Source organism: Ruditapes philippinarum, unplaced genomic scaffold (genome assembly GCF_026571515.1).
Source record: "Ruditapes philippinarum isolate M1 unplaced genomic scaffold, ASM2657151v2 ctg885_1_1_1_1, whole genome shotgun sequence".
Taxonomy (NCBI): Eukaryota; Metazoa; Mollusca; class Bivalvia; order Venerida; family Veneridae; genus Ruditapes; species Ruditapes philippinarum.
The window spans coordinates 252,706-268,648 of record NW_026857915.1 but is presented as its reverse complement, the minus strand read 5'-3'; the positions used below and the strand labels follow the sequence as shown (position 1 = coordinate 268,648).

At 34.5% G+C, this 15,943-nt stretch overlaps 1 protein-coding gene across 1 annotated transcript in view; it reads right to left on the bottom strand.

The window, feature by feature from the left end:
* The window catches only part of LOC132751499 (E3 ubiquitin-protein ligase rnf213-alpha-like), a gene marked incomplete at its 3' end in the record, with an annotated part of 150,663 nt that overhangs the window by 87,250 nt on the left and 47,470 nt on the right, over positions 1 to 15,943 (bottom strand). Inside the window, exons 12-16 of the mRNA XM_060741665.1 lie at positions 15,054 to 15,330; positions 10,507 to 10,611; positions 8,366 to 8,473; positions 7,345 to 7,537; positions 285 to 593 (exon numbers count right to left, since the gene is read on the bottom strand). Coding sequence (XP_060597648.1) covers positions 285 to 593; positions 7,345 to 7,537; positions 8,366 to 8,473; positions 10,507 to 10,611; positions 15,054 to 15,330 — 992 coding nt within the window. The remainder of the gene's footprint in view (positions 1 to 284; positions 594 to 7,344; positions 7,538 to 8,365; positions 8,474 to 10,506; positions 10,612 to 15,053; positions 15,331 to 15,943) is intronic.

Genomic DNA, 15,943 nt, shown 5'->3' with positions numbered 1-15,943 from the left:
AGCACAGAACCTTCAGACAAGAAGTTTTCAAAGTTTTTATCATATACATTTTAGGAAAACCTATGACCCCTGGACGCGGCCAATTGGACCCCAAGGCTATAACTGCAACGATCTCGGTAGAGTTCCACATAACAATGCTGCATGCCAAATACCTAACCTTTGGCTTTTGTCAATTCAGAGTACAAGTGTTTTTCAGTAGTTGATGAGAAGAAGATGTTTGCATAAAAAGTTGATGCACTGATGGACATCGGAAAAAATGTGATCACAAAAGCTAAAAAACTAACCGTTGGCCAAATGTGTACAAACAGATGCAAAAATTGCCATTTGTTGAGCTTCATGCTGGTAGGCTTCTAATTCCCTCTCTCTGATCTCAATGGCTTTTCTAATAAAGGCTGCTGTATGTTCTGTCTTTGTTTTCACTAACTCTGCCAACTCTGGAAATTTGCCTTCCTTTTCTTTTATCAAGCTTAGCTCACCAATAACTATTGCACCTGTCAATAAAGCTGTCAGTCTGCTGTCAATTACAGAGACAGCTTGGGTCAAACGCTGGCTACATTCAACTGTCAGCATTTCCAATTTTTTCTCGTCTTTATCTAAAATGCAAAAATTAAGTAAATAATTAAGAATACCATTTGTTGGTTCATTTGTTTTATGTCAATTTCAACGTTTTTGGTCAAATCTCGGTGGTTCATCTTCTTACTATATAACAAACTGATAATTGCTAAGTTCTACTCAAGCGAATGACTACTTATCCAACATGATTTCTCAATCAAATGATTATTAGAAACAAGCAATTGGTTTATACAGAATTTATTTAAAGTTTGATTGTTAAGGAAGCTATTCGCTTATAAACACACTTTCGAATCCAATTCCTCGAACAAACCAGTACTAAGCAATGGGTGTAAAGTTTCTTGCTCATGGAAACAACGACATGCCCCTGTCAGGGTTTGAACCCATGCCGCTTGCGATCATTAGATTACTAGTTTGAAGCGTTAACCACTCGGTCATGTAGCCACAAGCAATTTAAATAGTACTGCGGGCAATCCATCAGTCCCCTACCAGTTCGAACTCCAACAACATTCTTAGGGTCCATTGGAATACAACAGATAATCAAAAGATCTAATTTTCTCAGGATGAATATGTATAACTAATGTTTCAACTTATCTTTATTTTCAGTAAATTTGTTAAAAAAGTTCCAAGTCCTTTAAAAGTGATCTCAGGAAACAGTTTCTAGAAAAGACAGATTGATTGATACTCTGAGAGTAAATCTTTAAATGTTCCTGGTTGTAATCAGATTGAGAATAAAACATTAAAATATAAGAAAATTCTTAAACTAAAGCGGAGATAACTCTTGAAAGAAGAGCCCGGTTTGAACCGGGTCATGCTCCCGGAATAGCTATTTGACACAGAAAAGTACATCTTTTGTAGTTGCAGAGTTATGTCCCTGGACAAAGTTCAAAGTGCAATAATTCCAGAATCAGGCAAGGGCAAGTGCTGGACTTCTAATAAATGAGATCTACCTACAAAGTTTCATGTTGATACGTGTTATGGTTTCCGAGTTATGTGCCTGACAAAGTTTAAAATGTAAAGATGAACAAAGGATAATAACTCCAAAACAAGGCAAGGCAGAGTTAAGTTTCTTGTGCACTGCGCATCTACCTATTGAAATCTATCTTCCTACAAAGTTTCATGTTGAAATCTCTTATAATTATAGAGTTATGTGACGAACAAGATTTTTCTTAAAGAGATCATTCAACTACAGGGCTAACCAGAGTTCTGGTTCTTTTGCAATGCACTTCTACCCAATGAGATATATCGACCTACAAAGTTTCATGTTGATTTCTCTGATAATTGTAGAGTAATATCCCAGACAAAGTTCAAAGTGTAAAAATAATTAAAGGGCAATCACTCCAAAATTTGGCAAAGCAAGGTTACAGTTCTTTACACTGCACATCTACTGAATGAGATCTATCTACCTACAAAATTTCATGTTGATATCTCTTATAATAATCGAGTTATGTCTCGGACAATATTTTTCTAAAAGGGGAGATAATTCAAAAACGGGGCTAACCAGAGTTATGGTTCTTTTGAAATGCACTTCTACCCAATGAGATCTATCTACCTACAAAGTTTCATGTTGATATCTCTTATAATTTTAGAGTTATGTTCTGGACAAAGTTCAAAGTGTAAAAATGAACAAAGGGCAATAACTCCAAAATTAGGTATGGCAGAGTTACGGTTCTTGTGCACTGCACAGCTACCCATTGAGATCTATCTACCTACAAAGTTTCATGTTGAAATCTCTTATAGTTAAAATGTTATGTCCTGAACAAGATTTTTCTAAAAGGGAAGATTATTCAACAAAAAGGCCATGATGACCCTGAAATCGCTCACCTGTATATTGGCCCCTGGGCCAAGGTCAATTTTAAACCAGGGGCTTTCATTTGAACAAACTTGGAAGACCCCCATTAGAAGATGTTTCTTGACTAATATCTAAGCTCTAGCTCTTTGGGGTCTTTATAAAAAGATTTTTCAAGTTTTTGCTATATACATAGGGGGGAAAGCAATGACCCACCCCTGGGAGGGGCCAATTTTGACCCCAGGGCTTTTATTTGAACAAACTTGGTAGACACTCACTGGAAGATACTTAATGCTTAGTATCTAAACTCTAGCTCTTTGGGTTTTTTATAAGAAGATTTTTTACGTTTTTACTATATACATATAAAAGGTAAATCAATGACCCTATGGCCTTTCATTTGAACAAACTTTGTAGACACTCATCACACAATGTTTCATGCCAAACATTTAAGCTCTAGCTCTTTTGTTTTTTAAAAGAAGATTTTTTACGTTTTTACTATATACATATAAAAGGTAAATCAATGACCCTATGGCCTTTCATTTGAACAAACTTTGTAGACACTCATCACACAATGTTTCATGCCAAATATTTAAGCTCTAGCTCTTTTGTTTTTTAAAAGAAGATTTTTTTAAGTTTTAACTTTATGCATATAGGGGAAAATCAATGATCCTTGGGGCGGGGCCAAAATTTCTACATAGTATATAGTGAAAAAATCAACAAAGGGCCATAATTCTGTTAAATTTGGTCGCAGCAAAAATTCCTTCCTTTACTACCATCTACACATTAAGGTTGTTCATCCCTGGAAGTATAGGCAAAATCGCCATCCGGTTTAAGAGGAGTTGCGTTCACAAGATGTCGGGACGTACGGACAGACGTACGGACGGACGTTCCAACATTTTGGGTTTAGGGGCTATTTTCTTTGTTATTTTCTTTGTTTTCTTAAGGGCTACTAGCCCATAAACCCTTTGATCACGGAATGAACCTATTGTTCTCTTTTGTTCTCTTTTCTGTTATATAGCCCCTAAACCCAAAATTTTTGCTCGGACAGACGTACGCACGGACAGACATACGGACGGACGGAGGACAAGTGAAACGCCATATGCTCCCCGCTTTGTAGGGGCATAAAAAGAAAGAAAACAAACATTTTACCTGGCTAAGAATTGAACTGTCGACCTTGATCCCAAGGGGTGGAGCTAATTTTTACCCTTGGGTTTTATTTAAACAAAAATCTTCTTTAAGTAACAGTGACCTTGACCTTGATGACAGACGCCTGTGTAGCAATCCCAAGCTGCCTCTTGATATAAACTATCCATACACCAAGTTTGGTGTCAAAAGGCCAAAGCAAACACAAGTTATTGAGCGGAAACTGAATTTCTTTTTTCAGTAACAGTGACCTTGACCTCAATCACAGACACCTGGGTAGCAATCCCAAGCTGCTTCTTGATATAAGCTATCTTTACACCAAGTTTGGTGTCAAAAGGCCAAAGCAAACTCCAAGTTATTGGGCGGAAACTAAACTTCTATTTTCAGTATCAGTGACCTTGACCTTGATCACAGACACCTGTGTAGCAATCCCAAGCTACCACTTGATATAAGCTATCCATACACCAGGTTTGGTGTCAATAGACCAAAGCAAACACAAGTTATTGAGCGGAAACTGAATTTCAATTTTTAGTTACAGTGACCTTTATCACATACACCTGGGTAGCAATCCTATGCTGCCTCTTGATATAACCTACCTACATATCAAGTTTGGTGTCAACAGGCCAAAGCAAACTCAAGTTATTGAGCCGAAACCAAAGATCGCCGCCCCCCTGCCGCCGACTTAGGCATTACAATAACCCAGTTTCCGTAAACCTGGTTAATACAAGAAACATCGATGACCCCTGGGGCCGGGCCAATTTTGACCCTAGGGCTTTTATTTGAACAAAGTTGGCAGAAATCTATTAAGAGATGTTTTATGCAAAATATCTAAGCTCTAGCTTTTCTGGATTTTCACAAAAAGATTTGTTTAAGTTTCTACTATATACAAATATATAAGGAAAATCAATGACCCCCTGGGGTGGGGCCAATTTGACCCTAGGGCTTTTATTTGAACAAACTTGGTAGACATCCACTTGAAGATGTTTCGTGCCAAATATCTAAGCTCTATCTCTTTTAGATTTTCACAAGAGGATTTTTTAAGATTTTACAATAAACATAAAAGGAAAATCGATGATCCTAGGGCTGCGCTAATTTTGACCCTAGGGCTTTTATTTGAACAAAGTTGGTAGACATTTACTAGAAGATGTTTCATGCCAAATATCTAATCTATAGTGCATTTGAATTGTCACAAAAAGGTGTTTTAAGTTTTTACTATATACAGACATGTATAAGGAAAATCAATGACCCCCTGGGTCGGGGTCATTTTTGACCCTAGGGGTTTTATTTCAACATATAATTAAGAAGGTTGAGTAAAAATAATTTCTAGAAAAAAATAAGTTCAAGGGAGACATGATTGTTGAAATAGTCAAGCTAGAGTATTGAATCTTCTGACAAATAATTTGAGTGATAACAATAAACATATATGTGGTTTGAAGTAAATACATTAAGTATAAGTGTGAGTTATAAAACAAAAACATGCATGAAAGTTTAAAGGGGTTATTCTGATAATTTTTTTGCCATAGTTGTAATCCTTGTCTAACATGATGTGGTTGATGATCAGAAACATATATTTGAGGTAAATGCCTTAAGAAACAAGCAATTATCATAGTATTGCAAGCAATTATTCATAAGTTGCCTACCGGTTAGAACCCCAGCAACATTCTAAAGGGCCACTGGCCATTCACTTATGTCTCTATTTTAAGTAGATTTGTTATAAAAGTTCTTTAAAAGTGATCACAGGAAACAGTTTTATGTACAGACAGACAGACTGAAAGACACTCTAAAGTTATTTTTTTAAACATCCCTGTTATCAAAATATAACATTTTTAAAAGCAAAATTCTTAAAAAGGAGGTATATCTTGAAATAAAGATGCAAGACGTCATACACGATGTGAGTGTAACAAAGAACAATTAGTAATGAAGGTGTTGATAATGAATGTTTATTTTGAATTTGAAGTAATTTAAGAAAGTTAAAAAAAAATCAATATTTTTTTTTCATAAAAATTCTAAGTTCAAGGGAGGAAATTCTGATAAATTTTGTGCTAGAGTTGTAAACAGACGGATGGAGGGTAAACCTAAAGTCCCCTCCGGTAAACCGGTAGGGGACTAATAAAGAACTTAAATCGTGAAAAAGCGTAAATACGTGAATCAGAGATCTTGACTAGGTTGCCGAAGCTTGGTGAGCAGGACAACTCTGAATAAAGTCAAGATTAAAATGATTAATAATTTCCATACTGCCATCTAACAATATATTTTAAATTTCATAAAACTGTTTCAGCACTTTTTGAGAAAATCACAAATATTATTATATTTGCCATATTTTAAGCATATTTGTTGCCACAGCAACCAATTATTCAACATAGGAAGACAAGAAAAAGTGCATAATAAATCTCCTTTTTGCATTATCACTGGATCCAGTTAATGTGGTAAATTTGCCATATTTTCAGTCTATTTGCTGCCATAACAACAACAGCTCCCAACATAGGAAGTAAAGAAAATATGTGCATAATATCCAGACTGCCATCTTACCATATATCAAGTTTCATAAGAGTATTTTTAGTACTTTTTGCGTTATCACGGGAACAATTTTTGTGGACGGACTAATGGACGGATAGGCGGACGGACTGACGGATGGTAAACCTTAAACCCGCTACGGTCATCCCGTTAAGGGACAAAATACGCCCTCTGATTGAACCAACAACCCCACAAATACTAATCTGATGCTCTCCTTATTGAGCTAAGTGGACAGACCTAGTATTTTATAAGATAATGAAAATCATTTCAGACATATTCTTTTATTCACAGTTTAACCATATATCACATAACTTAAACAAGAGGGCCATGATGGCCCTAGATCGCTCACCTGACCCCTCAAACTCATCCGAACCATTACCTAGACAAGCATTCTGACCAAGTTTCATGACAGGTGAGTCAAAAATGTGCCCACTAGAGTGATTATCCATATTTGAGCAGTGTGACCTAGTTTTTTACCCAGGTAACCCATATTTGAATGTGACCTAGAAATCATCAAAACAAACTTTCAGACCAATTTCCAGGATACTTGGATCAAAACAGTTGCCATTAGAGTGTTAACAAGATTTTTCTAATTTTAGCTCCGGTGACCCAGTTTTTCATGCAAGATGACCAATGTTCGTCCTCATCCGAGCAATTCCCTAGACAGGCATTCTGACCAAGTTTGGTGATAATTGAGTCAAAAATGTGACCACTAGAGTGTTAACAAGGTTTTTTTTTCATATTTGGGCGGTGTGACCTAGTTTTTCATCCGAGATGACGCATGTTCGAACTCATTCGAGCAATTAATTACCTAGACAAGCATCCTGACCAAGTTTGATGACAATTGAGTCAAAAATGTGACCACTAGAATGTCAACAAGGTTTTTTCTATTTTTAACTCCTGTGACCTAGTCTTTCGTCCAAGATGACCCATATTCGAACTCATCAGAGCTATCTTCTAGACAAGCATCCTGACCAAGTTTAATGATGATTGAGGCAAAAATGTGACGGCTAGAGTGTTAACAAGGTTTTTCTATATTTAGCTCCTGTGACATAGTTTTTCATCCGAGATAAACCATGTTCGAACTCATTTGAGCTATCACCAAGACAAGCATCCTGACCAAGTTTGATGATGAATTCCCCCTTAAGAGAAAAGTTTAATAAAACATAAAATATAACAATCCTTTAAAATATGAAAGTTGCATTCTTACAGTCTGTTTAGTACTTTGATAATAGTAATAATGGCAGTTTATATACCAAATTTACAAGCTTTCCCAAAAAGTTTTAGAAATTATAATACCATATGAATTACAAAGTGAAGTTACTTACAATATATTTTCAGATACTGTAATAATGGAGGCCATCTCAGAAGATGTCGTAACATTGACAGTTCTTCTCCATATCCTGTCTTCACATTTTTGTCCCATTCTGATATGAACATATGGGAAAGCAGACTTCCAAATCGCATATATTCATGATGTAAAAAGCGTCCATAATCAACAGTATACCCTTTAGCAATAGCCTGCAAAATAGCAAATAGTTTAATTAATAAAATAATTCATATACTAAATCATTCCGTTCCTAATGTTTATTCAATTGAAAGAAATTGTCAGTTGGGGATTTTAAAAATGAAAAAGTTACATAAAAAACCGAGTGTGTTTGCCAAAAAAAATTCAAATTTATCTAACTCCCAAAATAGTACTTGCATCTGTTTTAAAGGTACTAAAAACAAGAACACCACATGCAATGTTGAATTTTATCTGTTAAAATAACCACTTTTGACAAAAATTGTTAGTTAAAAATGGACATAATTCCAAACACATAGCTTTCAGAAGTATGTCCCTTGTCTAAAGACTGCCTCTTGTCATGATAAGTGTAAGTATTCCCAACATCATATTAACACAAATTGTTTGAGTAATGGTCCGAATTAAAATTGTGCATGACAACGACTATGAAAATGATGACAATGAAACGACAATAACTCTGCAACAATCATAATAACTTGATTTGTGCTTAGAACAGACAAGATAAAAATAATCAGGATGAGGACATGACAAATTAATTCCTGAATAGCCTGTTCAAACTTATTTTTTGAGGGTGTAGAATTATTACTTAACCAGAATGTTGTGAACGTTCTTCAAACAGTTCAATATCAAATGAGACGAAATTGCTGGCTTGAAATCTGATCTTCAAAGACCCTGACCTTAAAGTTGAATGCCTGAAATATGTTTAATGCACATGATTTCAATGACATTCCTGCTGAGAATCTGACTATTACTAATGCTGTTCTTTAAGCTGACACTTAATTGCTAACAGAAAACAGACATATAACCAAAGAGAATTTACTCACCAGAAAGGCAGCTTTACTCATACAGTCTTGCATTGATGGGTTGTACTCATCTACCTTTTGACAGTAAAGCTCAACAAAGTCCTGCATGAACTTATTCACTGTGCAAACCTTAAAACAATTTTTAAAAGGAAATGTAATATCACTATAAAAGTCAAAAAACCTTTTTCAAGTCATATGGAAGAAGTCATACCTGAGTCAAAATGGATGAAAAAAATTATTCACAGGTCTACTTTATATTTGAATGTCATTCCAATTTAAAAAATATCAATAATTTTAAAATGAAATCAATTATGCTTTTAAATAGAATTGATTGATTACAACAAATGCAACATTGATGAACATTATTTTTTTGTAAGTTGAAGATGCAACATAAATATCTTATTTGCAAAATATGCTGGTTAAACATTGTCAGGTGCAAAAATAACATGTATATAATAGATCTCTTAATGATCCTTGATAGTACAATGAGATCACTGATTTAAAATCTTACTTCTTCCCGGCAGAAATAAGTCAATGTGTAACATTTGCACTGGGTGGGGTTTTTTGTTGTTTTTTTTACTTCTGCATAATGATTCATAGACCTTTGTATATGTCCACTAAGAAATGCAATGCAAATGCACTGTTTTCAAGCGTACTTCACTTCAGTATTGTTATCTTTTTGTTTTCCTTAGGGATCTTTGATACCATAAATTTAATTTTGAAAATGAAGTAGCCTTAAGCCAGTCAAGGGGGCGTGAAAGATGTTGCACTTTTTCATTACCCCTCATGTTCAGACTCAATCAAACTGAGTTTTCTTTCTTTTCGTTTCTTATCTATACTATTCATCTTTTTGCAACTTCATTTAAGTCAATTTGATAACTTCCCATTATATTCGATAATTTTTTTGTTTGTTTGTTTCATTTTACGCCTTTTCCCAACAGTTTTTCAGTCATATAGGCGGGTAGTTTCCTAACCATCGTTCCTGGAGAATTACACAAGTACTAGACTACCTTCCTCTGCGCTAAACTACCAAAGCATCTCCCGGGGATCAAACCCACGCCAGAGAGGTAACTGGATTAGAAGTCATCGACTCTAACCCCTCGACCACGGAGGCGGTTATATTCGATAACAAATTTTCATTAACCCATTACACGATACACATGCCTTTTATCGCCTTTTTCAACCCCCCCCCCCCTCTTTTTGTTGTCTAAAATGGTGAAAAATGCCTTATTTAGGCACCCAACACTTGTTTTTTTTAGAAATCTTGTTTAAAAAAGTGACCATTTTTTTCGGCGCGCCACCTGATCCAAAAGATACATCAGGGGGTTGCCAGAAGGGTGGGGGCGGTAGTCCCCCTCATCGCCAAGAAAATTTTGGACTTGTGAGAGGCTAAAAATGACCCCAGATCGATCATAAGGCAACGTTTAACAAACGCTGAAAAACCTTTGACTCTACCTCATTCCATTGAGAAATTGCAGCACTTTGAAATCAATTTTGATGGAAAAAATCAACGCAAAATAGTGATTTTTGGGCAATTTTGAGATGTCCCCTTGTTGCCATGGTAAAAGAAAATTTAAGACTGAGCACTTTGTTACAAAGTCAATGGTCCAAATAACATTTGTGCCAAGTTTGATTAGTATTGAAGCAGTTTTTATAGTTTTATAGCAATTTGAACTTTGAGACTTTTCAATGAAAACAGCCATTTTTCACAAAATGCTCATGAAGTAATGGGTTAATGGACAATGTGCATTGTAAAGAAATATGAATGTGTATTATGGTTGTGAAACAAGACAAAAATAACAACAAAGATCAACAATGCAAAGCAACATTCAGAGAATGCAACCTATCAGAATAACATGTTAATGTTCTCATTATATCTAATAAAATATTTTATAAAATACATGAAAAGGGAAAAAAAGATCATTATTTTACTTTTAAGTCTTTAAATAGTTGTGAAAAAGAATTTTATTTAACACATGAATATTTGTGTAAACAGAGGAAACACTATTTTCAAATAGAATTTAAAAGTTTAACTATGATGTTGTGCATAAAAGTAACATTTGCAGAGGACCAAAATGTGATGAAAGTATATATGCCTGGAAAGATTAACATTAGCTATGCCTGTATACTGCCCTAGCTAACATATTACAATTCTAATTTACCTTGTTCTGTAGCTTTTGTAAAAGTCTCTCAAAAATCATGGAATTCCATGTGTTTCTTATATCTTCAGACTGTAAGACCACTGGGGCAAAAATGTTGTTCCAAACCTAAAAAGTATTGAGATACACCATTAATAACAACAAGATCTACTGCCAGGCGGGGCAGTGCTCGTCTTTTTTACTTTTTTCTAACATCAAATAAAAAGCGTTTTAAATCAAAGATCAAAGTCAGTTCAACCCTTTAGATTGACTTGTCCAAAGGTTGCTTTGCTCAAGTATAAAGATAATCCATTGCTTAATTACCAAGTTACATCCGATTATAACTAGAACTATCACTAAATGTGATAAATGTCTTGTATGTTGCATTTCCTTTCAATAAGGTTTGCCATTGATGAAATTTTATTGATTTACTCTGTAATAAGTCCAGAAAGGCAAGGAAAAGGAACAAAGGGCAATAACTCTATAAATACTGAAGATGGAGTTATGGTTATTGTACACTGCACTTCCTCTCATTGTGCTTGACCATTGTATGAAGTTGTATTGAATTCCAACTACCAGTTTTCAAGTTATGGACTGGACAAAAAAGTAACAAAGGGCAATAACTGTAATTAGTTCAAATAGAGTTATGGTTCTTGTGCACTGCACTTCATCTCACTGCCCTTGCTCATTGTATAAAGTTTTATTGAATTCCAACCATGAATTTTCAAGTTATGCACTGGACAATAAAAAGTAACATAGGGCAAAAACATTTTAAGAAGTCAAGAAAAGAGTTATAGTTTCTGTGCACTGCGCTTCCTCTCAATATACTTGACCATTGTATGAAATAGTATTGAATTCCAACTAGCAGTTTTGCTCTGGACAAGAAAAAAGTAATGGAAAAGTAACAAAGGGCAAGAACTCTATAATTACACTGGACAGAGTTATTGTTCTTATGCACTGCACTTCCTCTTATTGTGCTTGACCATATGAAGTTGTTTTAAATTCCAACCAGTATGTTTTAAGTTATGCTCCGACAAGGATAAGTATCAAAGGGCAGTAACTCTGTAATTTGTCAAAATGGAGTTATGGTTCTTGTGCACTGCACTTCCTCTTAATGTGCTTGACAACTGTATGAAGTTGTATTGAATTCCAACAAGTAGTGTTCAAGTTATGCTCCGGACAAGGAAAGTAACAAAGGGCAATCACTCTGTAATTAGTCAAGATGGAGTTATGGTTCGTATGCACTGCACTTCCTCTCTCTGTGCTAAACCATTGTATGAAGTTATATTGAATTCCAACCATTAGTCTTCAAGGAATGCACCGGACAAAAAAGCAATGGAAAAGTAACAAAGGGCAATAACTTTATAATTAGTCAAGATAGAGTTATGGTTCTTGTGCACTGCATTTTCCCTTATTATGCTTGACCATTGAATGAAATTGTTTTGAATTCCAACCAGTAGTTTTCAAGTTATGCTCCGGACAAGGAAATGTAACAAAGGGCAGTAACTCTGTAATAAGTCAAGATGGAGTTATGTTTCTTGTGCACTGCACTTCCTCTTAATGTGCTTGACCATTGTATGAAGTTATATTGAATTCCAACTATTAGTCTTCAAGTTATGGTCCGGACAAAAAAAAGCAATGGAAAAGTAACAAAGGCCAATTACTCTGTAATTACTTTAGATAGAGTTATGGTTCTTGTGCACTGCACTGCCCTTTATTGTGCTTGACAATTGTATGAAGTTATATTGAATTCCAATCATTAGTCTTCAAGTTATGCTTTGGACAAGGAAAATGCAACGGACCGCTGGACCGACCGACCGACCAACCAGCCGACTGACCGACCAACGGGTGACTCCTATATACCCCCCCCCCCCCAACTTCGTTTCGGGGATATAATAATAATCAGTGAAAATTTAATAATTTGACCTTAACGTTCAAGGTCAATTTGAGTTTTAAATACATGATCAAGGCCCTGACATAAAAGCTGTTGTGCCTAAATTTGAAATTTATCCATTTATAAATAACAAAGTTATAGTCATTGCAGAAAAAACAAGAGAATTTTATTAATTTGACCTTATATAAAAAATCGGTGAAGATCAAATAATCTAACCTTCAAGGTAAAGGCCACTAATGAGCCAAGATCAATTTGCGTCTAATATACACAAAGGCCTTATTCTAAAGATTGTAGTGTCTTAAGATTAAGTCAATCAGTTGATAGCAATAACAAAATCAATAATTTGACCTTCAAGTTCAAGATCATTTATAAGTGAAGGTCAAGGTCAGTCTGGTTAGCTTCAAGATCTATTGTGATCAAGTCAAAAACAAGTTATAGTCACTTATTGCAAAAATCAAAATTATCTTTATTTTAACATTTGACCTGGAGGGTCAAAGTCATTTATAAATGAAGGTCAAGTTAAGTCTGATCTACTTGAAGGTCTTTTCCCAAGGCTTTTGTGTTGACAAGTATGAAGACAATACACCAACAACTTAAAAGTAATGATTAAGATTAAAGTTTGTTGGCGGCAGCAGGAACATTTACATGACTGTAACAGTACCTTTATCTTTTTTTCTTTGAAAAAAAGTCGAACTAAAAATGAGTGATGCACACATGCAAGACTCAAACTTATTCATTAAAATGGAAGAGCTCCAAATCAAGTGATACAATAATCTTTCATCACTTATATTTTTATTTCAAATTTTCATAGCATACATATTGATAACTGTCTTTTTTTTATCGTTTTATAAATATGTTCACTTCATGGCCTCATTTGTATCATTCCTGAGAAGTTTCATTAAAACTTTGAGTTGATGTAGTTAATAATGATGAATAACAACAATAACAAGAGGGCCATGATGGCTTGAAATCGCTCACCTGAAATTAAAAACTCTCCATGACACGGAACACGTAATATGGTAATCTATGAACAAAAGCAGATATAAAATCTTGGGCATGGCCAAATATCACCCCAGGGCTTTTATTTGAACAAACTTAGATGACACCCACAAAAAGATGTTTAATACTTAATATCTAAGCTCTAGCTTTTATGGTTTTTGTAAATAAGATTTTCTAAGTTTGTAATATAAACATATAAGGGAAAATCAATCATCCCGGGGGTGATGCCAATTTCGACTCAAGGGCACTTTTGACACTCAATAAATATTTCATGCTAAATATCTAAGCTCTAGCTCTTCAGGCTTTTATATAAAGATTTTTTAAGTCTTTACTATAAACATGTAAAGAAAATGACACCCCTCCCCCAAACATGGGGCTTTTATTTCAATAAACTTGGTAGACATCCACTAGAAGATGTTTCATGATAAACAGCTAACCTCTAGCTCTTTGGGGTTTTTAAAAGATGATTTTTTTAAGTTTTTACTATATAAAAGTATTAAGGAAAATCAATGACCACCAGGCAGGGAAAATTTGGACCCCAAGGGCTTTTATTTGAACAAACTTGGTAGACACTCACTAGAACATGTTTCATGTCAAATATCTAAGATCTAGCTTTTTGTGCTTTTCAAGAGAAGATTTTTTAAAGTTTTTTTTTCTTAGGGTTGAAATAGCAACCAGAGTTCTGTATGGAATTAAATTCTTTGAACAATTTTCAAAGGTGACCAACCAAGGAACTTTCCTGTGAAGTTTGGATGAAACTGGCTTGAAGCGATGTATGAGGTAATGTCATTTATAGTAAAAGTTTATGTACGAACGGTTGCCGAAAGAAAAGTGATCACTTTGTGACAGGTGAGCTATCGACAGACCAAATCCTGGTTGAAATCCTTGAGAAGTTAAAGAGCTGCACTACGAAAGTACAGTTAATTTTCCTTTATATAGTAAATTATGGGAAAAAAAGAACACAGGGAAATATTCCGTCTAAATAAAGATTACAAAATTTGCTTAAGAGCACTGATAATAATTTATGTGAAAATTTGGATGAACTAGAGCTATCACTAAAGGTGATTTATACCCGCACAGCAACTTTGACTTTTTGAAAAATAAGTGGTCTGAAGAAAAATTTGAACTAAACCTATAAAAGATGAAGTATCAACTGTGCACAAAGAATTATTGCAATTTATTGCAATCCCAACCATGACCTTCATATTAACTTGCTATTAACCAGGTTTGGTTACAATATTTCATTCCTAACTCTAGTTATTGTCCGGAATTCATTTTTTTATTTTTAGAAATGACTTTGACCTTGAACACTGGGAATCCAAATGCAATACCAATCTGGGTTTCCACAGAAGGTTGCTATATACCAAGTTTAATTACAATACCTCTTTCCAAATTCTACATATTTATTGTTTGGAAACCATTTTTCTATTTTTAGTAATGGTGACCTTAATCTTGACCCAAGGGAGTCCAAATGCAATATGTATATTGAGGGGGTATGAATATATCAGGAATGTTGCTAGGAGAAATTAATCATAAAATATTTGTATGCCTACTAACTAGCAAACATTTAGCTATGTATTTACCAGTATTGTCTTTTAGAAAACCTTAAAAATCAACAACAATCAATAACATAATACACATATTAGTTAGTTAAAGCAACATTTAAGAGCATACTTACATCTAAAATAGCTTTCATTTCTACATCCCACCTATTGTACTTCTCAACATGTCTCACCACATCATTTGCATTTTCCCTTAGTACATTTTTCTGGCTATCAACTCCTTTGCCTGTTATTTTCTGTTCTACCATGATTCTGTCATACACTGCAATGCAGTGGATAAAGACCTGGACACACAGCTGAATTGTTTCAACTCTATTGTTTACAAGACTTCTTTTTAGCATGTGAGATGCAATGTGGTAGCACATTGTCCAGCTTGAAAGCTGATGACTGTCACTTAAAAAAAGAAATTTAACATAATGTACCTTCTGTCTGATATTTGTAATAAAACTTGACAACATGCCGAGGGGAACTTGCTAAATTAAAATCCCTCCCAAAATGTTGATGGTGTGGCCTATGGAGGGTATGACATTATATTAAATATAAAACAAGAGTCATTGCCGGGTCTAAGCACTTTTCTACTTTTTTTTTTACTTTTTCTAAAATAAATTGTTCAAACAAATCTTTAAAAAAGAAAATTAAAGAAAAAAAAATGTTTGAAATTTTTGTTTCATTTCAATAGGTTTGTCTGTGAGTTACACTTGTCGTTTTGTCTAAGTATGAGTCATTTCCATAAACAAATGTCAAAGTTAATAAAAATTAATGAGCAAAATCCAATCATCTGATTTCGACGGTCAAGGTCATATCTAAATTATTGAACGCATTTGTTGGGTTACAGGTGTTGTTTTGTCCACATATGAAACAAATCCTTACATAATTAACAATATTTTGAAAATTGAACCAAATTCAATAATTTGACCTTGATGGTCAAGGTGATTTAAAGTAAAAGGTTAAGGTTAGTTCAACATTTCAGGTTTTATTCTATGCATATGTCAAACTGGAAGGGTTT